The 27,975-nt window shown below is 39.8% G+C and overlaps 1 protein-coding gene across 1 annotated transcript in view; it reads right to left on the bottom strand.

The window, feature by feature from the left end:
- The window catches only part of COL21A1 (collagen type XXI alpha 1 chain), a 264,373-nt gene that overhangs the window by 111,945 nt on the left and 124,453 nt on the right, over positions 1-27,975 (bottom strand). Inside the window, exons 4-10 of the mRNA XM_061146356.1 lie at positions 19,202-19,370; positions 18,554-18,770; positions 15,232-15,405; positions 14,094-14,171; positions 12,080-12,088; positions 11,618-11,701; positions 2,476-2,538 (exon numbers count right to left, since the gene is read on the bottom strand). Coding sequence (XP_061002339.1) covers positions 2,476-2,538; positions 11,618-11,701; positions 12,080-12,088; positions 14,094-14,171; positions 15,232-15,405; positions 18,554-18,770; positions 19,202-19,370 — 794 coding nt within the window. The remainder of the gene's footprint in view (positions 1-2,475; positions 2,539-11,617; positions 11,702-12,079; positions 12,089-14,093; positions 14,172-15,231; positions 15,406-18,553; positions 18,771-19,201; positions 19,371-27,975) is intronic.

The raw sequence follows: 27,975 nt of genomic DNA, 5'->3' as shown, positions 1-27,975 counted from the left end.
AAAACACCACATTGCCCCCTTCCACCTCGTTTTCATCATGACAGAAACATGCTCTAACACCCCCTGTTGTTTCAAACCCCCTTTGTCCCATATCCTCCACATGCCGCCGCTCTAGGTCTCTCTTCCCTGCTACACCCCTCAGAAGCATCTGTACCCTGTTACCATTTGACCTCCTGATTTACCTCTCTCAAATCCAGTTTTCTACCCAGCTTCTCCCTGAAACCTCATTTATCAAGGTCCTCAATGACATTTATGCAGCAAATCCAGGGGACCTCCCCAGAAGTCCAGTGGTTAAGAATCCACCTTTCAAAGCAGGGGATTCAGGCTCAATCCCTGGTCAGGGAACTAAGATCCCACATGCAACGGGGAGTCCGTGTGCCAGGACTCCTGGGCCCTCGTACTACAGCGAGGGAAATTCCTGTCCCCGCAGGGAAGCATGGCCATCACAGCTAAGAGCCCACACGCTGCAGCGAAGACCCAGCGCAGCCAAAATAAAAACTATGAAAAGCAAATTCGACAGTCTAGGCACAGACTGTGAATGTGCCTGGGAAACGCCACCTGCCCTATCAGGAATCAAAGGATGCTGCAGCCACCGCTCTCCAGCTGCCTGGACGGTCAGCCCTGAGGGACTCAGGTGGAAACAGCCTGCCCACCATCAGGCCGGCAGCCCTGGCAGCCCCCCGGATGTGCCCTGAGGAGCCGCGGGATAAGGAGGCAGGACAACTGGCTCCAGGCGGCTGAGGTGCAGGTCAGGGAATGACCTCAGGGAGCCCAGCCTCAGGCCCTTCCCAAACACGGAGACCCACTGAACTCCTGAGCTGAGATGTCGGATAACCTTTGATGTCCGCATGACTTGATCTTTTTTTTCAATAACCCCTCTATATTCTGGCCTCTCCTTTTCCAGAGCAGTCCCTCACGCTGTCTGAGAGGACGCCTCCCAGTCTTGAAGTCCTCAGAAAGTCCCCTGAATAAAGCTTTAGGTTATGACTTTTTTTCAGTTGACACTCATGTGATCTCTCCATAGAATGTTCATTTTTATCTTTCTGAATCGTGAGTCAGACCACGTCACTCCCTTTCTGCAGCCCCCACCGATCTCCGTCACACTCACTCTCCAGGGAGTGAGTCCTGGGGGTGCGGGTGGTCAGTTCACAGCACCAGCCCCCGGCCAACAGCTCCTGGGCTCCAAGCTGACCACCGCCCCATCACCTCTGCAGATGCCATTCCTTGTCATCTCTCTCACAGGAGCTCCCCTGTATGTTAACCCCCTTCCCACGCAACACAGACGTGGAAGGCACCCTCCATTGCCGCTTCCAAAGCTGGCTGTATCTTTGGTATGAAATTTGCTAGCAAACCTCCGTCAGGGACTGAACAAGCTCCTCAATCCTGATGGTTGGGGTGTTGCTGGTTTAACATGAGGCTTATACTTCTTCATGCCTCGAAAATTATTGACTCACAGCATAAACCTTCCCAGGCTTCATGGCAAGAGTTAATATTTCATGATAAAGTCTCCCAGGAGATACTCTTTTGGCAAAATTATTTAACATTCAAGACCTAATATATCGTGTTTGTTTACTGTGATAAACATCCTGACAGATGACTTACCTGTAAGCATTTGCCTCAGTTGCTTAAAAGTGGTTAAGCTTTATGTTTCCTTAATTCATAAATATCCCTAAAATTCTCTATGCACTTTATAAGATATTTTAAAAGTCAGATTATAGGGATATTACAGTGCATATATTCTTAGGAAAATAACATCATCTTTAACTTGAAAACTTTAAGATATGAAGCGAATAAAATAGGATTTCTGAACCCATCTATTCATTGTTATTAAGAACTCCCTGGGCAATTTTTTAAAAGTAGTGAAGATGTATGCTCTTGTGAAGATACCTAGGTGACTAATACACTAGTTCTGTTGATCAAGCTAGCCCTAATGTTGCACTCAGCTTGAAGAAACTTCAGTTTTTTTCTTCCCAACTCTACACTCCTGATCTCCTTTCTTATAGCATTTACTTTGGAAAACTGATCATCTAAATTCTTTATCTGGTCCTTTGAGATGTAAATCTTTTAGAAAGCTTCTTGCCCATTTGACAGCCCAGGTCTCTCCCCAGGGCCCAGGAGCCGTCCCTTTTTAAACGGAACCATGAAGGAAACAGGTGAGGAGCCTAACTTGGACAGGTGCACATGAGCAAATACATGGGCTAAACCCCCGGAGGACACCCGCCAGACTCAGGAGCAACTGTGTTTGCTCCATCCCTGGATCAGCCTCCCCTCAAAGGCCTCCAGCACTTTCCCCCCAGTTTACCCCGCACTCAGGAGCCTCCCTCCCCCTCTGGTTCAACTGTGTGAAGCTGACTCTCCTCTATAACAACTGTCTTGAATAAAATCTCCCCTGCCTGTTGAACTTGGCCCCGTGCAATGAGGTTACATTGACCCTAAAATCCCAGTACTGGAGATGACCAAGCTTTCTGTACTCACAGGCTTACCATCTTGACCAGGCTGTCCGCGGTAGCCAGGATTCCCAGGCTGTCCGGGGTCACCCTAGAGAGGAAAAAAAAGCTCTCAGTCCAAAACAACCAACTCTACTGATTCAGTCAGAGCCCTCCAGGGTTCAAAACCAATTCCATCATTTGCAGCTTTTTGTAAAACAAACAAACAAATGTAAAACTGGAAATCCCAAAATAGGGTTAGAAAAATGATATCATAGTTACTTTTAAAAGTAAAGCCTTTTTACTGTGAAATATTTCAGGGATTTAAGTCTGTGAACATTACAGGTATAACAAGGGAAGTACTTTTCACTAATGTAAAATGTCAGTATTTATGACAGGAAACATTTTTAGAATTCTGAACAAACTGTGCAATGTCACAACAATTATGGCTTCAACAACTAATATTTCACTCAGAAGTCTACAACTTTAATTCTATTCTAGACATTACACTACAGGAATCCACAACTTATGATTTAACAATTCAATTTATAATTATTTTTAATATGATATCACTTGTAGGTTGAATCTAAAATATGACACCGATGAACTTACCTATGAAACAGGAACAGACTCAAAGACAGAAATAGACTTGTGGTTGCCAAGGGGATAGAGAGGTGGGGGACGAATAGGTTGGGAATTTGGGGTTAACAGAGGCAAACGATTATATACAGGATGGATACACAACAAGGTTCTACTGCATAGAACAGGGAACTATTAATATATTCAATATCCTACAATAAACCATAATGGAAAAGACCATGAAAAAACACATATGTGTGTGTGTGTGTGTGTGTGTGTGTATGCTTAACTGAATAAGTTTACTGTATAGCAGTAACTAACAAAACATTGTAATTCAACTATACTTCAATAAAAATAAGAATAATTTATATCCAAAAAAAGTTAGTTTTTTTTTTTTTTTAAAGTCCACAGGCTACACCATCTTCCATGTGGGAATGAAGTTTAAAGCCATAGAACAATTGTTCCTTTCAATCTAGTCACTGTGTCTCTGCCTATATTTATAATTTCATTTTAATACACTATTAAACTTCTACAATTTGAATATTTCCATCAAAATGAAAAGTGAAAGAAAAAGTGAAATTCACTCAGTCATGCCCAACCCTTTGTGACCCCATGGACTACACAGTCCACGGAATTCTCCAGGCCAGAATACTGGAGCGGGTAGCGATTCCCTTCTCCAGGGGATCTTACCAACCCAGGAATCGAACCGAGGTCTCCCACATTGCAGGCAGATTCTTTACCAGCTGAGCCACTAGGGAAGTCCAACAGTACTAGAGTGGGTAGCCTATCCCTTCTCCAGCAGATCCTCCTAACCCAGGAATCAAACCAGTGTCTCCTGCAGTACAAGCAGATTCTTTACCAGCTGAGCTACAAGGGAAGCCCCATGAAAACGAAGCCTCATGAAAACCAGGCCCAAGTCAAACAACCCTGTCCAGCTCCCAGCGTCCTTGAATACATGTCACACCTAAAATACAAATGCTGTCCTCACCAACCAGAGACCTTCAAGGAACATTATTCTGTACAGCCTAGCAACAAGCCCAGACAAATTCTAAAAACTGTAGCATGTTGCACAATGGCCAATACTGACCAATCAGATTGGAAAAGACCCTGATGCTGGGAAAGATTGAGGGCAGAAGGAGAAAGAGACGACAGAGGATGAGATGGTTGGATGGCATCACCGACTCAATGGACGTGAGTTTGTGTAAGCTCCTGGAGTTGGTGATGGACAGGGAGGCCTGGCATGCTGCAGTCCATGGGGTTGCAAAGAGTCAGACACAACTGAGCGACTGAGCTGAACTGACCAGTCAGATGGTGACCATGTGTGAAAAGCAATGAAAGCAACTTTTTTTTTGTGGGGTGAGTGTGTGTTATAATTTAATTCTAAGAAATACTTCAAAAAATAGTATCAGGGAATTCCCTGTGGTCCAGTGGTTAGGACTCCATCCACTGAGGGCATAGGTTTGATCCCTGGGCAGGGAACTAAGATCCCACAAAAACACAGGGTGTATCCAAAAACAACAATAATATCATATTTGTGTATTATGGAATCCATGAGTGGCATCTTGCTGAAAAAAATCATGTCTCAGCCATCATCTATCGGTGAACTACTACAGAGAGATAACTGATTTCAATTCAGCAGGGCTTCACATCTACGGCAAGAAATCATTCACACATACCACAGCGATTATATGTTAACTAAAGGCCACTGCTAAGGGAACTTGTAGAGAGCCAAGTGCTCTGGTCTGAAATTCGACTTCAGGCTACTGGTGAGGGAGGTTTGTTGCTGAAACATAACAGGAAAAATGGAAAGAACTGTGTGAACTCTATCAAGGAGCCAGTGGAGAAGGGATGGGCTTTTCCTTATGCTTGCCCAAGAGGTTGACCATGTGGAAAGGCTGAGGAGAAGGAGCACGCCGTTTTTAAAAGAGATGGAAAAGGAATAGCTGTAAACTTGGGGAGAAAAGTAATGCAGGGACATGTAATTTCATGCTGAAGAGGCACAGTTTGTAATTCTAATCCAAAGATAGCCAGTGTCAGCCGGGGCACTAGAGAGCAGGGTTTCCATTCTCTAGGGTATTAGACGTTTTTTCTTCTTATTTTGAGAAGATCCACACAGATTTCTGGCCTCTCTGCCATCTTTCTTTAACCATGTTCTGATTGGCCTCACTACTTCTCAACAAATTCCATCTTTCTTTTCTTCTTTTTTTCTCCTGGGAAGACTTTCTTCCTTTTGCGTCTGAGTCAGGATAACAAGGTTTCCAGTCAGTGTACCCTCCTGGTTCCTGCATCTCCTCCTGGTGCCGTTTCTACTGAATACTGCAGCAGTTCCCGAGTCACTCACTGGTCACTCATTCATAACAGGGGTTCTCTCAAAATCATCCCTTGGTCGCTCTTCATCCATCGTTTGGATCGAGGCCCCTTAAACACATGGTCAATGTTTTCCACTGTTTTAGGACAATGCTGAGTACCAAGGAGAATATCAATAACTATTTGCTGATGGTGATTGCAGCCATGAAATTAAAAGACGCTTGCTCCTTGGAAGAAGAGCTATGACCAACCTAGACAGCATATTAAAAAGCAGAGACATTACTTCACTGACAAAGGTCTGTCTAGTCAAGGCTATGGTTTTTCCAGTAGTGATGTATGGATGTGAGAATTGGACTATAAAGAAAGCTGAGCACCAAAGAATTGATGCTTTTGAACTGTGGTGTTGGAGAAGACTCTTGAGTCCCTTGGACTGCAAGGAGATCCAACCAGTCCATCCTAAAGGAGATCAGTCCTGGGTGTTCATTGGAAGGACTGATGTTGAAGCTGAAACTCCAATACTTTGGCCACCTCATGTGAAGAACTGACTCATTGGAAAAGACCCTGATGCTGGGAAAGAATGTAGGCGGGAGGAGAAGGGGACACCAGAGGATGAGATGGTTGGATGGCAACACCGACTCAATGGACATGAGTTTGAGTAAACTCCAGGAGTTGGTAATGGACAGGGAAGCCTGGTGTGCTGCAATCCATGAGGTCACAGAGTCGGACACAACTGAGCGACTGAACTGAACTGAACTGATTATTTCCAATCTGTTAGTGACCTCTTTACTCATACAGTATTAATTATCAGCAAAATTCACAACATCAAAAGGATCTGAGAAGGTTTAACTTCTATGATGATGAGGCTGAAATAAAACTTTGGCATGAGAAGAAACAGGACTTGTGTTTTTAAGCTGCATAAAAGTACAAAACATACTTAATGATAATATTTTAAATGAATCAAAACTAAGTTTCCAAGGGAAAAAAAATCACCCACGAGATAAACCCAATGTGGCTTCTTAAGGCAACACAGGTCAATGGCCTGCAGAGGGAAAATAATCTCTTCTGCAGGTTGTATTATTTCTGGTAGGTTTTAGTGGTTATTTGAACTATTGCCCTACTGGTTTATTTGCAAAACCTCAGGTAGGTTTGCTATTGCTTCCAAAAAACTGGAAGAATAAAGTAAACCCTAACTGATTTTTTAAGAGAAGGCTAATTAGAATAAAAATTCAATTTTACTACTGTAGTAAAAGCTGACACCAACCTTTACTGATTGCTTACTACACATTAAGCACTGCTCCACAAGATCTGCTGTTTTTCAGTTGCTAAGTCATGTCTGACTCTTCGAGACCCCATTGACTGTAGCCCACAAGTCTCCTCTGTCCACAGAATTTTCCAGGCAAGAATACTGGAGTGGATTGCCATTTTCTTCTCCAGGGGATCTCTCAGACCCAGGGATTGAACCAGCATCTCGTATGTCCTCTGCATTGGCAAACAGGTTCTTTATCATTGAGCGACTAGGGAAGCCCCCTATGAGATTTACCTGTATTCAATTTCTTAATGCTCATAAGAATCCCATGAAGCAGGTAATTTTACTGTTCCCACTTTATATATAAGAAAACTGAGGCCCAGGAAGGTTGGGAAACTTGTCCAAGGTTACAAAGCAGCAGTGGAGATGGGAACTCAGCTAATTCAACTTTAGACACGATGCTCCTAAATGCCTCTCTCTCTGCCCACATCAAAATGCAAACTGTTATCAAAACCAACCCAGGGAAGGCTAGCAAGCTTAATGTGGAAACGATTTTCCAAATATATTAAATTAGACATATGACATATAATTACACAACTGTGACTAAATTCTCAATCTACTTTCTTCTACTTTAGTTGAAACATGTGCAATTTCAAAAAATAAGTATTCAGCTGAAAAGCAATTCTTACTTATGATGAATTGATTTTGTGCCACAGAATTTCTGAGTTTCTGCCAGGAATGGGAACATCATGGACTAAGTTGAAACATCCCTGCACACGGCCTTGCAAGTGTGCAAATATGAACAAAGTGAGAAACAATTGCGCTTGCAAAAGTAAGCTAATTATTTTAAGTTATTCATCCAAAGCAAAGGTCTCCTAGGCCTGAATCCAGTGTTTTAAAGCTTTCTTCTCAAAACCCCTGTGCCTTGAGACTACCCATTGGCCTCCACAGAAGTATCTGACCTAAGACCAATTCCTTTGGTTTTCACCAAAACCAACCTCTTCTCTCCCTCAAAACTCAAATGCTAATTCTCTTCAGCTAGAAGGAATCCACTTAATTTGGGGAAATCAGCATAAATATGTGAACGCCCAGTGGTTCCTAAAATTTTCCAAAGGCTTTTGTATTTTAGCCCGAGGTTACTTTGATAACCCAAAGGAATCCCTACTCAGTAGAACCATCAGGGTTGAAACAAAGGGCATCAATAAACTTGTAGAAAGAATGGTATTTCAGAGAAAATAAATTATTAAGAAATTGCTTCTTCCTTAGGAAAAAGTTGAAAAAAAATTGCTTTTTTTCCACATTTTCACTCTGTGTGTGTGTGTGTGCTCAGTCGTGTCTGACTCTTTGAGAACCCACAGACTGGAGCCCACGCTTCCCTGTCTGTGGAATTTTCCAGGCAAGAATCCTGGAGAGGGTTGCCATTTCCTTCTCTAGGATATCTTCCCAACCCAGGGATCGAATCCACTTCTCTTGCATCTCCTGCACTGGCAGGCAGATTATGAAGATTAGATCAAATGTGGGGAGTTTGTCCCCACAAATGTCCCTTTAGCCACGAAGTGGAGGAAGAAGCTGCCATTGCATGGACAGGTCTTTTGGAAGGGATTTATTTTTAAACCAGAGATTGCCTGGATCTTTCATATAGAACAAAGGCATTCCAGGTGGATTAATTGGGGGATAGGTGAATCTTACTTTTTCAATCATTTTATAATTCATTAAACAAAAATTATTACTATTAAGCACTACTCTAGACACTGAAATTCCAAAGGAGAACTGAACGTTATAACCTTCACTGTGAAATGCTTCCATACAAAAATCATTCCCAGAGTGTCATTAATTTAGTCATTCCCTTTGACAGTAGGGACACAGAATGAATAAGCCAGCCTCATTCAGGGGCTCACAGCCCCACAACAGATATATTTCTCTATGATTATTGAAGACGCCAAGTATGGAACATGCTGTGCCTCGTCGCTCAGTTGTGTCCAACTCTTTGCGACCCGATGGACTGTAGCCCACCAGGCTCCTCTGTCCGTGGGGATTCTTCAGGCAAGAATACTGGAATGGTTTGCCATGCCCTCCTCAAGGGGATACTCCCACCCCAGGGATCGAACCCAGGTCTCCCACATTGCAGGCAGATTCTTTTTTTTTTTTTTTTTTTGACTTAAGAAGTGTTTTTTTTTTTTTTTAATTTTTTTTTTTTATTATTATTTTTTTTTTTTTCCAGTGGGTTTTGTCATACATTGATATGCAGGCAGATTCTTTACCATCTGAGTCACCAGGGAAGTCCAAGAATACTGGAGTGAATAGCCTATCCCTTCTCCAGAGGATCTTCCTGAACCAGGAATCAAACCAGGCTCTCCTACATTGCAGGAAGATTCTTTACCAGCTGAGCTCCCAGGGAAGCCAACGTATGGGCTATCTCAGTTAAGTTAACCTGGTTTTACAAAAGGGTTGTCATATTTGTTGGAAGTTCAGAAACCTTGAAGCAGATGACTGACTGCATCTTAGAATCAGCATGTACTCACCCATCCACATGTGCATTTCTCCTCTTTCAGTTGCATGACTTAACTCTCAGCTCCCAGAACCCAATGTCTCGCTACTGGGAAGACTGGACTCTCCTGCACAGGTAAGTCTGCCTGATAGAAATCTGTAAAACGTTCCAGACAACATCTACCAAAAACGACCAATACATCTCAGCTGGATGTATAGTAAAATCGCTTCATCTGCTTTAGTTCTGATTCTGGTGCACTAATTAAAAACCTATCAATTTTCCAGGCCAGAAGTTCTCCAAAGGAAGAAAACCTCAGGCTGTTGCTATGGACCCTGTTTTTCACATACAGGTCCCTGATGTGAGTGAGGAACAACCTCCAGGGGAAAGAGCCCTGAAAGGATGGAAGAGTGTGTGTGTGTGTGTTCCTGGCCTCCTGCCAGCGTTTCTGAAGAAAATGGAAAGCAGATTGAGAAAGCACGCCAACTTGAAGATCAGTGGAAAACTGCAATTTCACTTAAAGTAGTAGGTGGCAAAGGGGTGAGATGATGACTAAGAAGAGAGAATGAAAATGAGGAACACATGAAACTTGAAAATACTGAAAATCAGAGGCTTTAACAGATAAGACAAAGGGCGTGCTAAAAGTTTGCTGTAGGAACATACATGCATAAAAATTGGTATCACTTCAAGATGCCTAATGGACCACTAATGAAGATCAGGATACATCAGGAGACCCTGGATGCCTGCCCCCAGAATGGACAGCCCCTTAGAGGCCCTGGGGGCAACCTGAGCAGATGGAAGTTCCTCTGGGCTTAGAGAGGTCAATGTCATGGAACTCTGATTTCCACATGGTATCTCTTGCAGATCAAATCACTTCAATGTAAAATATTCCAAGTTAAGTAAAGTTGTATAAACATATTTCAAAAGATAGTCTGCGGGTAGGTAGGTCACACCTGCCTTGCAAGGTAAATTGTTTGAGAAGCATATTGCAGGTATTTTTCCTTTGTGTCAAAGCGTCCTAAATAACATGGCTACTTTATCAGAAGAACACTTGAATTAATCTTCCTAAATGCAACCTAAAAATTGTTCACAATAATAGATTATGAAGGACTGAAGCCAAATTTCAAGCCACACAGGTTTACTTTGAATTTATCCTTTTATTTCTTAAATTATGTTTCTTTCCTAATTTCAAGCTAGGTTTGAAGTGGGTCATAAACTATCACCTGAAAATGGATGGGGAAACATGCACAAAAGACCAGAATTCAATTCTCCCAGATCACCAATCTAAAATCTGAAATTTTTTAGTTGTGATGATTTAAATTTATCAGAAAATTCCATCTAAATGAATATTATAATTCATATTTAGCAAAATTTATTATGGTCACTCCAGGTAATAAATGATCAATACTCAGAACATTCTCTCAAGCTAAGAAGTCATACTTCTTTCAAGTTAGACATTTTTATCTAGATGATATTTTTAAATAATATTAAGTAAATAAGATTTGGTTTTCCTTGGTAGCTCAGTTAGTAAAGAATTTGCCTGCAGTGCAGGAGACCCTAGTTCGATTCCTGGGTCGGGAAGATCCCCTGGAGAAGGGATAGGATACCCACTCCAGTATTCTTGCGTGGAGAATCCCATGGACAGAGGAGCCTGGAGGGCTACAGTCCATGCTATCGCAAAGAGTGGGACACGACTGAGCGACTAGGCACAGCACAGTGGCACAAACAAGGTTCATCTACAGAGGACAAGCCACTAACATCTCAGTGTCCTAGGCTATGTCTAAGTGATGCCAAAGTCAGTGTCAACTTACTTAAAAATTCAGTCATTCACATTTAGTAGATAGAAACAGATTCAGACTATTATGTAAAAGGTAACTAGTTATAAAATAGCATGCACATCATACTTCCAATCATATACACATGTGTACACAAATGAATATGTGTTTATACAAATATACACAAAAAATACATATGCACACAAATAATATGTATGCAGATACATGTGCAAATAAATATGGAAATGCAACTGGGAGATATGCATGTATGAAAATGACTAAAAGAATATACTTTCTAAAAATAATTATTGCATGATAAGTAAAAATATAAATGAGTACATATACACACCTTTGACTCTCTTTTTAGACCTGGACATCAAACACAACACTCAAACCAATTTTAAAGTTTTTATTTCATTTTTCTATCTGAAAATCATCTTGACAGATTAAGCATTTAGACATTTAAGAATTTTGAACATATCATTCTTCATTTTTCACCTGGTTGTAAGGAAGTATCATTCTTGGGATACAGTAGCGGCATTAAGGGGAAAAAACACAAATGGACAAGCAAGCAAACAAAATATTCTCCCCCACTTTATTGTGGTATCAATTTAAGGTTCAAAGGCAATTACAGATTAGGATACACTTTTTTTTAAAAATCACTAAAACTCACCATTTAAACTCTTCTAAGATATTAGGCAGAATATTCACAACAGGCTCAATGGTGATTAGGAATTTTGTGCTTGCTCAGCTTTAGTTTGATTGTTTTAACAAAATAAGCAAGTTAGGTGTTACTCACTTTGGGCCCTTGTAGTCCTGGCTTTCCTGGAGGACAGATGCAGGGAGCTGCCGTTGAACCTACATCACTGGGACCGTTGAGGCACTAAAAGAGAAGGAGACATACCACACGGCAAGATGCACACACAGTTTGTACACACACCACACGGCATGCATACACACGTGTACACACACCACACGGCAAGATGCACACACACGTGTACACACACCACACGGCAGGATGCGCACACACGTGTACACACACATGTGTCAATGTGTGTGTGAAACGGTGAAGACAACTTACATTTACTTCCCAATCCAATAAGAAATTCAGCATCACACAAACAAGCTATGAATACCAGATACACTCAAACCACATAGAAATGGACTCTATTTCTCTAATATACTTACAATTGATGGAAGAAGCTAAACAGTCCCACCATGCAAACATTACCATAAGGAGAATAATAGTATCCAGGCCTACCTCACCATTCTGAAAAAAAAACAACAACAAACATGTTTTTAGGACATGCTTTGAATTAAATTTCTAAATTATCTTTCTAATTTACAGATATTTCTTTGTCTAGAGTAGAGATAAATGAAGTATCAAAACCAGCAAGAGCTAAAACATTTGATAGCAACTATCCTAAAAAATTACCTATATATGTTATTCTTATATTTATAATAGGATGAAGGAAGGAAATTAGCAATGATGAGAGTGTGCTTGGTAAAACAGCCACGCAGGAATAAAAATACCTCAACGTGGGGTTTTATGCTCTCTTGAACTTTCTGGAAATCACTTAGTGAAATGAAAGTCATTCAGTTGTGTCCTATTCTTTGCAACTCCATGGACTGTCATCCACCAGGCTCTTCTGTCCACGGAATTCTCCAGGGAAACATAAAAGACTCGTGTTCAGTCCCTGGGTCAGAGAGATCCCCTGGAAGAGGGCAGGGCAACCCACTCCAGGATTCTTGCTTGGAGAATCCCCTGGACAGAGGAGCCTGGCAGGCTACAGTCCACAGGAATGCGAAGAGTCAGACACAACTGAAGCGACTTAGCACGCATGCATGCACCCTGGGGAAATCACTTGAGAACCAGAGAAAAAGACAAAACACATCTAAGCAAGTCACAAACTACATACATTCAATTTATGCAATTTACTTTAGGAAAGCTTCTTGCTAAACATTCTATTTCTTACTGAATAATGCACAATTTTAAATATGTTAGTAGTCTTTCCAAACATAACAGATTCAATAAAAAAATGAGAAGATGGGAATAAAGGTGAAAAAGGGTATAAAAAAACCAGAAGAAGTCACACATGAGAGGAAGGAGGCATTAAAACACAGAAGATGGATATGAGAACTCAGAATCTACAGTCTCAAGCTATGCTTCTATTATGGGAGGCGGGGGGTGGAGTGGCCATGGTCATGGCAAAAGTCAGTGGAGAAACGCAATAAATCAAGTATGTACAACAGACTCTCAAAATACAATAACTGCTTAATGCTTTTAGGAGAGATTTATATTCCAAGTTATAAGTATCTAAAATAAACATTATAGTGTTTAAACGAAAGAAATTTATATTCCAAGTTATAAGTATGTATAAAAGTTAGTGTTTAAAAAATTAAAGTAGAAAACGCAGAAGGAATCATTTCTAGAAGTTTCCATTGTTGATTTTTATTATAGATCCCTTAAATTCACTGCTCTGTGCTTTCAAATTTTCAGAAGATGTGGATCCATAAGTTACTCAGTTTAATAGGGAAAAAGAAGATGATGACAAGACTATAACAAGGAGAAGAACCATGTAGACCTCAAATGTCACTGAGAATTCACTTTGTCAAAAAGTTTTATATTCTACCATTTCTGCATTACCAAAAATATACCATTTTTTTCCCAGAAAAAAATCAGTTTCACACATGCGTATGATCAGACTCTAACATTTCAGTTTATAATCTTTTTCTTCCTAATGCATTAAAATCTCTAAATAGATAGAAAGTTGCTTATATCCTAGAAATATAAGAAAATCTTACCTGACTAACAACAATAAGAAGAAAACTTTATATTCATTATGGTTTGAAAAAGCATGCTAATGAACAGGAAAATGAATCATTTTCTACTTTTCAGAATAGTGCCACATCAGAATCAATGAAGTTTAGAAATGTGTTTTACTCACTGGACATTCAGACAATGATTTCTATGTTTTTCTCGAGCAGGTCCAACCCTGCTTCATTCAAGAAGTGGAACAACAACGACCCCCAAGATGATGAAAAAATGTTCCCTGTGCTCTTCCATTTACACTTCTACATTAATACATAGTAACAGTATTTCAATTATGAACCTCAAAATATGTTTTAATCAATATCATTTTATTTGCACTGAAAATGAAGAAACAGATTAACTCTGTAAGTTAAATTCAAGCTCACATGCTATCTGCATTCTATTTATTGCATTGAAAGTTCTAAAGCAACACCTGGTGGAAAAAATAATCCATCCTACTCACAAATCCAGGAATTTCACACGCTGTCTCCCGGTTGTTCTGCTCTGGGTCACAGTAGATTCGTAGCTTTTGGACATCAAACTGGAAACACAAAACCAGTGAAGTTAAAGTTGAGGGCCAAACAAACTGCCTTATAAAAAGCAACTCAGATACACAGAAGCAGTCACTGTAGTAATAATGTGACACAGATCAAAGCACTTATCTTTGATAACAGTAAAATACAATAAATAATAAGAACACAAAATTTGAATTCTTGACATACAGTATAAAGATTGATGCAATGTAACTTCCAAGGAAAACTTTCCTAGCACCAAACACAAATCTCTGGTTTCCTTGGGAAACCCAGTGGTACTTATGTAGTATCCTTGTATTAAGAGCTCCTCTAGAAAGCGTTTCCTGGACCACCAGAAAGCTTTCCCAGGCTTTCCATGTTCACCCTGCATCTCTCCACATCCCTGATTGCACAGAGTAGGCTCAAGAAACCATCTTTGGTTTCCAATATTTAGTTTTTGGCACAGAGAGCTGTGTGATGAGTAAACCCAGCACCTCTTACTATTTAAATATTTACTACAATTTGACATTAGTACATAGAGACCATAATCATACATCTGATATGACACCATCTTCTCTTGATAGAAACAGAGTGAGAAAAACATACCTTTTCAAATAAAGGATTTTTCAAGACATGGCTTGAAATATACACCTCTCAACCCATAATAGATATGCTAGCTTAAAAGAATACCAGAACAGTCACAGTTTTGCTTATGAAAATCCTGACACACATTAATCTAATTTTATCCTCACAGCTGCAAAGAAATTTTTATAACTGCCACTCACAATAATCACATTCTCTTTTCCAAATTCATGATATAATCTATGCTTCTCCTGGGAAATATGAAATTAATGTTTCATAATAGCATAGAATTCTACCATGCACTCGGGAGAACATATTTCTAAGAATTATTATATTAAGTCTGATTTTTCATTTTCATACATACACAAACATACAATTTCACTAAAGAACTGACCACTTTTTGATTAAGTCCCTTAAAGGAATTAAATTAAATACAATTAAATGTGATAAATACTATCACCAAAGCTCCATTTTATAGGATGAAAAAAGCAAATCATTTTTACTCACCTGAACAGTTTCTTCCTTTCCAGAATATTTTCCAATTTGGGTTTGCCCACTGATGAAGATCCCTAACACTGGATGTAACGGCTTGTTTTCAATTTGTTGATCATCAATAAACAGAGTTACATCTTGTTCTGTTACTAAGAGGCGAATTTGATGCCAGCCTTCATCAAATAATGTCTATAGGAAGGGAATACAGGAGATTCATAAAGAGAATTCCTAGCAATCTTGTATCTTCTTTGTCTCTATTCTTTAGTCATCAACCATAAATCCATACCACGCAGATTGGTTGTATCATATTCTAACTCACCCTGACCCAAGCTGGGTCCCAAAGGCCAATACCCACCAGTCACTTTATTAATCCCTACATGAGTTTCCGTCGCACATTCCCAAGAAGCTGGACCAAAGTGTTTGTGGAAACAACTCCCTCAAGGTCACAGAAAAGTTCCTCATGTCCCAGTTCAAGTGGCTTCTTTCATCCCCTCATCCTACGTACTTCATAGCAACCGTGGATCATGTAACTAGTCCGTCCACTGTGACAGTCTCTGCCAAACCTTCTTCCTCTCCTGATTTCCATGAAATGATATTAATAATATCCCCCGTTTTTAAATCACAGCAAGCACCCTTACCTCCTCCTCCTTACCTCAGTTGCCATAACAAGTAGACGCAAAAAGTTTAAGCAAAACTCAGATTCACTTCTGCACTGCCCTTCTCTGTCATAATTTAGGCTCACAGGTATCTCGCTTTGTTTGAATAATTTTTAAACACATCTCAATCCCTGTCCCTTCCCTCCAAGCCAACCTAGAATTCTCTACTAGAATTAATCTCATGCCCCCATCTTCATAATTTCTGTATTCCTCGAACCAAGCCCAGGTCCAGGAAAGAGTCAAAGGTATTCTTTATGAAGGGGAAGGAGCAGAGGAGAGAGCTGCTTAGATCCTGACAGGACAGTGACCGAGACTTTCTGATGGAATTCCATCATCGACTGAACGAAATGCAAAACCGTGTGTAGAGTTCCCAGGCCCATGTTCACATACAAGATACAAGTTTGAACTTATACCTGGCTAGCTTTGTCTGTTTGTGAGTATCTTATACTCGAAACACAGGGGGCACCACATTCTATTCTCTACATAAAAACCCTGCACTTTACTACACGTGACTCCTTAGTAATGAACCACTGATTCCCGTGTCCTCTCTTTCCATCAAAATCCTATACATCCTGTATAATGGGCTCCAGTTTCATCCATCTCATTAGACCATTACAGTATACTAACACATATATATGGAATTTAGAAAGATGGTAACAATAACCTTATATGCAAAACAGAAAAAGAGACACAGATGTACAGAACAGAATTTTGGACTCTGTGGGAGAAGGTGAGGGTGGGATGTTTCGAGAGAACAGCATTGAAACATGTATATTATCTAGGGTGAAACAGATCTCCAGCCCAGGTTGGATGCATGAGACAAGTGCTCGGGCCTGGTGCACTGGGAAGACCCAGAGGAATCGGGTGGAGAGGGAGGGGGGAGGGGGGATCAGGATGGGGAACACATGTAAATCCATGGCTGATTCATGTCAATGTATGGCAAAAACCACTACAATATTGTAAAGTAATTAGCCTCCAACTAATAAAAATAAATGGAAAAATAAATAAATAAAAATAAAAATAAACAGGGATATATCTCACAAAATCCTATACATCATTCAAAGTCCATTCCAGAAACCAACTCATTTATGAAGACTTGCCCACATTTTGTATTGGAATTCACTTTTTCTTCCACACTGCAGTAACATTTTGCACTTCTATGAGATACCAGAAGCACTGGATATCACATTATAAATAAGTTCATTTAGGTGAGAAACATGCCATATTCATTTGCCACTTCTCACAGAAACCAGCACGTTGACTTTAATGAAAACAGCAGACAATAATGTTTTAAATTTATTCTTCTCACCAAATGAAGAAATTGCAAAAATGCATAGTTCCATGTACAGCCTTGTATATTTCCTAAATTATATAACATACTATTAGACTTATAATAATAATCAAAATGTAATTGTTTTTATCATGATATCTGTATTCTGAACACATGTGCCTTGGAAAACACACTTTTAGTTTATGTATTTTATTAAATGTATGTTCCTTCAGGGGATATAAACTGTCCCCCTAATAAATGCAAATTCTATATCATTATCTACCTGTATTTAATGTTCTGACAAATGTGACTTTACCTCAATATCCTGTAGGACATGGCAGTATAAAGCAGACCAACATGGACTTTGAAACTGACTAGACCGAAATTAAATTCCTGATGTCACAATATACTAGCCATGCTAGTTAGAGGGAGAACTTAATATCCCCGAACATTTTTTTTTCCTGTAAAATGAGAACAATAGCTTCTTCCTTGGGTGGTTATTATAAGTAAATACTCCTGGCACTTAGAAGCAAGCACTGAAAAATATGATTTTCCCCACCCCACAATCTCACATGAATTAAGACAGATTTTCACCAAAATGGAGTTGCCATATGGTCCACTCCTGGTTATATATCCAGACAATATACTATACTTCAGACAAAACTATACTTCAAAAAGATGCATGCATCCCTATGTTCATAGAGACATGGAAACAACTTAAAATGCCCATCAACAGATGAATGCACAAAGAAGATATTATATATGTGTATATATGTTTTATATACATGTATATATAATGGAATGCTACTCAGCCATAAAAAGAATGAAGTCATGCCATTTGCAGCAACATGGGTTAGATTATCACACTAACTGAAGCAAGCCAGAAAGAGAGAAAGACAGACACAGTGTGATATCCCTGATATCTGGAATCTAACATAGGACACAAAAACTGATTTAAGAAAGAGAAACAGACTCGCAGACACAGAGGACAGAACTGTGGCTGGCAGGAAGGGTGGGTGGGATGGAGTGTGAGGCTGGGGTTAGCAGATGCAGACTGTTACTGATATAATGGATAAGCGACAAGGTCCTTCCCAGGGTACAGCAGAGAGTATTATATTCAACATCCTGTGAGAAACCATAATGGACAAGAATATGAAAAAGGATAACATATACGTATAAATAAATCATTCTGCAGTACACCAGAAATTAACACCACACTGTAAATCAACTATACTCCAATAATTTAAAAAATGTTAATTTTCTTCCTTTGCTGCTTCTATTCAGTGAGCAAAATTACATTATGAAATCAGTATCTTTTCAGTCATCTTAAATTATGGCTCTCCTCTCCCAAAACACACCAACTTGACGGTAATTCCCCATGAATACCACAATCATACCCAGGCATCTTTACCTTAACTCGAGGGTCAGCAAAGGTGACCACTTGTGAGCCATTAATGTTGCTGGTTGTTGTAAATAATAATGTTTTATCCACTCCATTTAAGGTAACTGCTATTTGTGGCCTTCCATCAATGGTTAAAATCCTCCACAAATCCCACATTTTCTTGACCTTAAATCTCTGAGTGGAGACAAATACGTATGATGGAGGAAGACCTTCTGGGAAAACATTGCTGGAAAAAGAAGAATGTGTATGAGCTTAAAGAATTCTCAACATGTCTACAGATTTATCAAGAAAAAACTGTATCAACATATAACATTGTGGGGGGATGGGAGAGAGGTTCAAAAGGGAGGGGATGTCTGTATACATATGGCTGATTCAGTTTATTATACAGCAGAAACTAGGCCACTGTAAAGCAATTATGCTTCCCCGGTGATTCAGACAGTAAAGAATCTGCCTGAAGTAAGGTAGACCCGGGTTCGATCCCTGGGTGGGGAAGATCCTCTGGAAGAGGAAATGGCAACCCACTCCAGCTTGCCTGAAGAATACCATGGACAGAGGAGCCTGGTGGGCTACAGTTCACAGGGTCACAAAGAATTGGACACAACTGAGCGACACACACGCACGAAAATAATAAAATAGAAAAACACATATAACATTTACCTTGTGAATTCTGATAAATCAACTTTGGATGTTATTTCATATCCTTTAATCTTTGTTGGTGAAAGCTGAATTCTCTTCTTAGCCTTTTTCTTTATACCCAAGCCTAAAAGAATATCAAACCCCTTCTCATCACGTGCTGCCACTGGAATTCGTGTTGGACAGACAGATTCTACGAAGAAAAAGGCGTAAAAGTTGATTAATCATGGGTTACTTCAACAACAAAGAAAATTAAGGGAGGAATAAAGAACATAGAATTATAAAATCTCTATATGCACACAAATGTACACAAATGTATTTCTGAGAAAACGTTGTTCTTTTGTTTTCAGAGTGCTTTTGTTACTTGATGATGGAGTCTTGTCTTCCTTCTCCCTAAAAGAGAATGAAATGTAAGACGAATATGTGTTCATGAACTGTTTTAAGGGCAACACTGTGCTGAAGTCTACACATCACTCTTTGACTGTGAGGCCACGAAACACCTGGGCTGCGGTGGAGGGCTGGAGCAGGACTTCTGCTTCTCATCCAGGACCGTCCGGTAGTCACACACCCTTGGATAACGCTCTTGAACTTCTTGGATCCGGGAGATGAACTCTGACTGCCTTCTTGCTTTCCCAGCATGTGAGAGGTAAGAAAAAACATGTGTGTTGTTCCTTATATTCTTTCCAGTTCTAGCAGTTTATAATCTTACAGTTTAAATGTCTCACTCTGGAAAAAACTTAACTGCAGGTCTTTTCTGTTCATGGAAATTCTTCAAATGGGCCTATTATCTCATCTATGATTAATCGGATTATATATTCTATTAATCACATTCACAAATGAACAAAGACTTTTTCCTTAAGAAGAGTCATTAAGGTTTGTATTATACAGTCATCTATATAAATTATAAAAATGTGATGTGCTTTTCAATTATCTGGGAAACTAGTGTCTCAAATTATGTGGAAAATTCTGTACAGTTGAAATGCTATTAAGCTGTTATACTGTAGGAATGTTGCAACATTTTCAGATTCTTCCAAGGCCATCCTGTAATATACACACTGAGCCTGACTGCCTATATTTTATAGAGCAGCTAACAGAATATAAAAAGAAGAAACTCCACAAAATGTGCTTAAAGATAATCATTCTCCTGAAAAACATTAAAGAGCGGGAACAGTATCATACTTATCCTATAATAAAAAGTAATCGGATGGATTTTATTAGGTCAATAATACTATCATAACTTGTACCATAGAATGCTGAGACTAATTAAAGTTTTGTTATAAATAAAACTAGATGTATTCCTGAGAAGATATGGATATTTGCATCTTCAGGTCTGAGGATGCTGAGTTGTTTTTTAGCCTGCTTGTTTGTTTCTTATTTTGTTTTTGCTTTCTTTGGCTGCAGTTGTCTGTTTATTTGTTTTGGCCACAGAGCGCAGCATGGGGGGTCTCAGTTCCAGCCCAGGGATCAAACTTACGTTCTGTGTAGTGGAAGCTTGATGTCTTAACTACTAGACACCCAAGGAAGTTCTGGGTTTTTGCTATTTAAATAGCTTTACTGAGGTAAATTGAGATACAATAAACCAAACATAAAGTATGCAATAAACCAAACATAAAGTTTACAATCTGATTAGTTTTGACACATGTATATACCTGTGAACCTATCTCCACTGACAAAGCAATGAACATGTGCATCTGGCCCAAAAGCTTCCTTCTGTTCCTTGCAGTCTGCTCTGATCACCACTCCTATCCCAATCCCATCCGCATTCCCAGGCACCACTGTCTCCTGTCACTACAGGTAAGTTTGAATTTTATACAATTCTATAGAAATGGAAGTGTGTTGTTTGTCCTCTTTCTTGTCTGGCTTCTTTCATGCAGCATGATTTTTTTAGATCCACCGGCTATTGTTTCAGTAGTTCATTCTTTTTGGTCGCTGATTAGTATTCATCGTATGGATATATCACAATTATCTATATGTTTGCTGATGGACATTTGGATCACTAATACTGCAAATAAAGTAAAGTTTTGATATAAATAGAATCAGATGTATCCCTGGGAAGGGAGGGGTATTTTCCTCTCAGATCAGAGGCTGCTGAGTTTTGAAGGACCTAATCAATCACATTCTTCTTCCTCTAGGAAGCTTAGCTAATGAGAAGATATAGAAACTGTGCAAGCAGAAGATGCTGGTTAGGGGTGTGATCCAGTGAGTCTGATGAGACAGTGAACTGTAATTAACCACCTGGCCTGGCAGCCCAGCAGGTCTGATTCATTCCCCAACCACCCGAGGAACAGGACTTGCCCCTAAGCTCACACAGGACCAAAGAGAAAAGGGAGCTCCGGCTTCACACACCTATCCATCCAGAAAGAAAAAGCTAAAGGCACTTGGCCAAAATGACCATCTGCTTCTCTCAGATGCCCTTATCCGAAGACGCACTTTCTCATTAGTGGTAAGGAGTGAAAGAAGGTGGAGAAAGGTCAATCTATACACTCATTGCAGCATTGCTTTTGATTTGAATGAGAACTCCCAAAAAAACTTTGCCTATACCTAGAAAAGAGCCAACTCAAGTGAACTTTGAACAGAGAAGTGACAAATTAGACTTCACTATTAAACCATCTTTACATTTTGAAATAATCCATGTTCTGACAAATATTATTCTTTTACTACATTACTGAATTAATTTGTCTTTTCACCTCTACTTAAAACTTAGATTTCTTATCATTTAAAAACTCATTTTAATGTAAAATCAAGACAACTTATTAAAAGAAGAGCTAATCTAGCTGAAGCTCCTTCACATGAAAACACAAGAAGCAGGGAATAAATGTGGTACTAATGCTGTATTACATAACTGAAATCATAAATCAATAAATTAAATTCTTCCTGTCATTATGATGCAAGATTTGTTCCTGGCAGGGGGCAGGGTAATACAGAACAACATGAAGCCTTATTTCAAATGCATTTGATTTAAAATTGCAAAAGAAAGAAGCTTATTTGAGAAGAAAATGTGTTAAACATTATATCATAAGAATATTCAGATTTGAATTGCTCTTTTGATTTGTTTTACCAAAGAGAAGTTATAAGATATTAGACAAAGAGCTCCAACTGAAGATCAGGATCTGAGGTTTAGACCAAAGCCTTGCTCTTAACCTCTCACAAGCCTCTGGCCCTCATCTGTGAAGTGAGAATAATGCTCTCCTTCACAGGGCTCGTCTGATGATGTATGTGGAAATGCTTCATAACTTCAAAATAGCATGCAAGTGTGGGGAATAAAGCAAGTACTGTGTTCATCCTTTTTCTATAGTCAAATCTCTTGCACTGTATTCTATTAATAATCCCCAGGATTGTATAGGAAACAGTGTGGTACAATGCATGAAATAAAAAATGTATATTAATAATCACACTATAGCCATGGTTTCATTAATATCCAGCACATCTCGTTAGTGATCATGCATGCTCAGTCGTGTCCAGCTCCTTGCAACCACACAGACTGAAGCCCGCCAGGCTCCTCTGTCTGTGGGATTTTCCAGCAAGAACACTGGAGTGGACTGGCCATGCCCTCCTCCAGGGGATCTTCCCAACCCAGGGCTCTAACCCGTGTCTACACTTGAGCCATCAGAGAAGCCCCCTCATTAGGGAAAATGTATTTAAATATTTACATTTTATTTTTCTATCAGCTTTCAATTTTTTAATTGTAAAGTAAACATAAAATTTATCCTTTTGAATATTTTTAAGTGTAAATTCACTACCATTAAGTACATTCAAATGTTGTATATCTACTGCCACTATTCCAGGGAACCAGAAAAGAAAACAAGGAAAACTCCACAAAAGCAGAAAAGCTTCAATTTTCAGAAATAGAAGCTTTGTACCCATTGGACAATAACTCCTCATGTTTCTCTCTTCTCAGCCCCTGGTATCCTCATATTTTCTTGAAGGAATAATCTTTCTTCCCTATTTGCTCGCCTACAAGAACAATAAAATATCCTTACACACAGGAACTAAAAAATAAAATGTAGCTAAAATGCTCAAATGCAGTTTGCGTATTTGCATACACCTAGCTATGGGAATGGAGAAGGAACTGGCAACCCACTCCAGTGTTCTTGCCTGGAGAATCCCAAGGACGGGGGAGCCTGGTGGGCTGCTGTCTATGGGGTCGCACAGAGTCGGACACGACTGAAGTGATTTAGCAGCAGCAGCTTTAATGAGGAGAAGGCAATGGCACCCCACTCCAGTACTCTTGCCTGGAAAATCCCATGGACCGAGGAGCCTGGTAGGCTGCAATCCATGGGGTCGCTAAGAGTCGGAAACGACTGAGCAACTTCACTTTCATTTTTCACTTTCATCATTGGAGAAGGAAATGGCAACCCTCTCCAGTGTTCTTGCCTGGAGAATCCCAGGGACAGGGGAGCCTGGTGGGCTGCCATCTATGGGGTCGCACAGAGTCGGACACAACTGAAGTGACTTAGCAGCAGCTATAGGAAACAGGTAAAAGAAAGTTTCCATAAATAAAAAGCTACTTTGATTGCCAATCAAAACCTTCCAGGGAAATAAAGGTAAAAAACTAACTTTTCTATAGTGTCCTAAAAAGATGTATGTTTTAGCATGCAACCAATTTCCATTGGAAATTGGAAATAAAAATTGGAACTTGGAAGTTATTTTAAGGACCAAGAAAATCAAATGCTAACAGAGTCAGTCAGAGGATAATACCCACAACAGGTAAGTTGAACAATCTAGATAAAGCAAGTTAGCTTGAAGAAGTACATTTAGGAGCAAGGACAAAAAAAGAAAAAGAACTCAAGATCTAAGTTCTCAAGTGCAGGAAACTAAACAGTTGTAATTTTACCCCAATATGTACAGAGAGTATTCAGGAAAGGAATGCTTTCTAGAACAAGCATGGATCACTCCAACTTATTTTAAACACTAGGGTACAGTAATAATTGCTTTCTGTTAAATCTAAGGGCTAAGTAATATAAGTAATTCAGTCTTATCAGGGTCATAAAAATGTGTTCTATTTAAAATCCTACCATAGTCAGGGACAGAAAACCTGTGTATCTTTTGAGGCTGACCAGGACAATTACATATGTCCAGCTACTCCTTTCTGTGTGTGCTTGTCTGACTTTGGTGACCCCATGGACTATAGCTTGCCAGACTCCTCTGTCCATTTGATTTTCCTGGCAAAAATAGCAGAAGGGGTTGCAATTTCCTCTTTCATGGTATCTTCTCAACCCAGGGATCAAACCTGTGTCTCCAGCGTCTCCTGCATTGGCAGACATATTCTCTACTGCTGAGCCACAGGGCTGGAAAAGGTCAGTTTTCATTCCAATCTCAAAGAAAAGCAATGCCAAAGGATGCTCAAACTACCGCACAATTGTACTCATCTCACACGCTAGCAAAGTAATGCTCAAAAATTCTGCAAGCCAGGCTTTAACGGTACATGAACCAAGAAATTGCAGATGTTCAAGCTGGATTTAGAAAAAGCAAAGGAACCAGAGATCAAATTGCCAACATCTGTTGGATCATTGAAAAAGCAAGAGAGTTCCAAAGAAACATCTACTTCTGCTTTATTGACTGTGCCAAAGCCTTTGACTGTGTGGATCACAACAAACTGTGGAAAATTCTTAAAGAGATGGGGATACTAGACCACCTGACCTGCCTCCTGAGAAATCTGTATGCAGGTCAGGAAGCAACAGTTAGAACTGACCGTGGAACAACAGACTGGTTCCAAATCAGGAAAGGAGTACATCAAGGCTGTATATTGTCACCCTGCTTATTTAACTTATATGCAGAGTACATCATGAGAAACGCTGGGCTGGATGAAGCACAAGCTAGAATCAATATTGCCAGGAGAAATATCAATAACCTCAGATATGCAGATGATACCACCCTATGGTAGAAAGCAAAGAGGAATTAAAGAGCCTCTTGATGAAAGTGAAATAGAAGAGTGAAAAATTTGGCTTAAAACTCAACATTCAGAAAACTAAGATTATGGCATCTGGTCCCATCACTTCACTGCAAATAGATGGGGAAACAGTGACAGACTTTATTTTGGGGAGCTCCAAAATCACTGCAGATGGTGATTACAGTCATGAAATTAAAAGATGCTTGCTCCTTGGAAGAAGAGCTATGACCAACCTAGACAGCATATTAAAAAGCAGAGACATTACTTTGCTGACAAAGGTCTGTCTAGTCAAAGCTATGGTTTTTCCAGTAGTCAAGTATGGATGTGAGAATTGGACTCTAAAGAAAGCCGAGCACCAAAGAATTGACACTTTTGAACTGTGGTGTTGGAGAAGACTCTTGAGAGTCCCTTGGACTGCAAGGAGATCCAGCCAGTCCATCCTAAAGGAAATCAGTCCTGAATATTCATTGGAAGGACTGATGCTGAAGGTGAAACTCCAATACTTTGGCCACCCGAGGCAAAGAACTGACTCATTGGAAAAGACCCTGAGACCCTGATGCTGGGAAAGATTGAAGGCAGGAGCAGAAGGGGACGACAGAGGATGAGATGGTTGGATGGCATCACCGACTCGATGGACATGAGTTTGAGAAAGCTCCGGGAGTTGGTGATGGACAGGGAAGCCTGGTGTGCTGCAATCCATGGGGTTGCAAAGAGTTAGACACGACTTAGTGACTGAATTGAATTGAGCCACCAGGGAAGCCAGACGTTAACAAGATGTGGGATTATCATACTAATTAATAATGAACACATTTTTCCAGATCTCACCTAGCCTAGTTTATAAGTGCCTATTCAATACAATTCTACTTGTTAGATTGTTTGTAAGCCACCCCTCTGCAGAAGTCACATATTTTTTTGATAACTGGGGAATTTTATATGGAGATTTGCAGTCAGAGACTGAAAGCAACTTGACTGATCCAGATCCAATAGTCCAGTAAAATATAGTTGTCTGTGATGCCCCTGTCTACAGCTCAGATCTATGCAAGCCAGCTCCTTTAAGCTTTCCTGAATTGAACTTGGCCTTAATGGAAAGGCAAATGTGAGTATAGGTGTCACTGACACACATTCCTCAATGACATTCAGTGGCAATTTAATAATTTGCCTTTCTGAACGTCTGTTATATCATCAGGGACTTCACTATCATGCAATGTACAAGTTATAGAAAAGGTGCCACATCCACCACGGTTTCAGTTTCAATTTAGTACTAAGACTGTAATAACTTAGACTCCATCTCATCATATTGGAAATACAATAAAATAGCAATAGCAAATCCTAAATAAATTATCTAAGCAGAAGTCCATTTATCAAAGCCCAGATTCACAAAATTTCTTTTCTCATCACAGATTAAATGATCTCATCCTTTTTACCAGCAAGCAAGCCCACTGTCTTGAAATATAGATTGATTTAAAGTCAACAGTACTTCCTCAGAGGAAGATGTCTGCCAAACATAGCAAGCATAGACTTTTATAAGACTCCTTTCAGGGGCGAATCAATGGAACCAATAAACTCCAATTAGCCTCAAGAACAACTTGTGCACAACCCAGAAAAGTAAAAATCTTTTTCACCAGTGAGTAGTCTCACTAACATAAAATGTATTACTTTTCAACAATAAGAAAAATATAAGGAATGGAAATCTATCCTTGGCTTAGAAAATAAAGGGTAATTACAAAAATAACTCATCCGGTTTTGTCAGTTTTCATTTTAAAAGCATTGATTATGTGATGAAATGTTAAGCTATTCCTTTCCTTTCTCTGATTGAATACTAGAGATGGAGAAAGTTAGTGCATTTTACCTTTATGCAAATCCAGACAACAGTCTGTATCCCATTCCTATAACTCATTGCTTACTCCTTCTTTTTTTTCATTTCTAACTTAAATAAGAAGAACTTTTGTTAAATATTACAGTCATGCATCATTTTAACATGCTGACTCTATTGTTTATTTAACAGATATCCAGTCATCTTAACAGGACTCTGCTGCTCTAGCCTCTAGCATGCTGATAATAATGCACATACAGTGTGGTCTCTTTCCTCTCACTCTATTAGGGCTGACCTCTGTGACCAACAGGAAAGACACTGCTATCCTCCTGGCTCTCTTGGATGACTCACTTTGGGGGAAGCCAGTTGTCATTTTGCAGGGATGCTCAAACAGCTCCTTGGAAATGTTTACCTGCCCAGGAACTGAGACCTCCTGCTAACAACAGCACTGACTCGCCAACCTTGAGAGTAAGTCACCTTAGAAGCAGACCTCCAGCCCAGTCAAGCCTTCAGCTGACTGCTACCCCAGGTGATATCCTGACTGCATTCCTTAAGAGAACCTAGTCAGGATCACTCAGCCCAGCTTTGCCCATGTTCCTGATCCACAGAAACTGTAGGAGATAATAAATGATATTATTATTTAATCCAAATACAAGATAAAATGAATGAAATGAAATGAAAATAAGGCCTCTATTACCAAAGTTGGAGTCAGTCAATTAGCCTAATATCATATTTAGAAACAGTTCAGTTCAGTTCAGTTCAGTCACTCAGTCGTGTCTGACTCTTTGCGACCCCATGAATCGCAGCACGCCAGGCCTTCCTGTCCACCACCAACTCCCGGAGTTTACTCAAACTCATGCCCATTGAGTCGGTGATGCCATCCAGCCATCTCATCCTCTGTCATCCCCTTCTCCTCCTGCCCCCAATCCCTCCCAGCATCAGGGTCTTTTCCAGTGGGTCAACTCTTCGCATGAGGTGGCCAAAGTACTGGAGTTTCAGCTTCAGCATCAGTCCTTCCTTTGAATATTCAGGACTGAATTCCTTTAGGATGGACTGGTTGGATCTCCTTGTGGTCCAAGGGACTCTCAAGAGTCT

This window comes from Dama dama, chromosome 7, assembly GCF_033118175.1.
Source record: "Dama dama isolate Ldn47 chromosome 7, ASM3311817v1, whole genome shotgun sequence".
Taxonomy (NCBI): Eukaryota; Metazoa; Chordata; class Mammalia; order Artiodactyla; family Cervidae; genus Dama; species Dama dama.
This window is presented reverse-complemented; position numbering and strand designations above follow the sequence as displayed.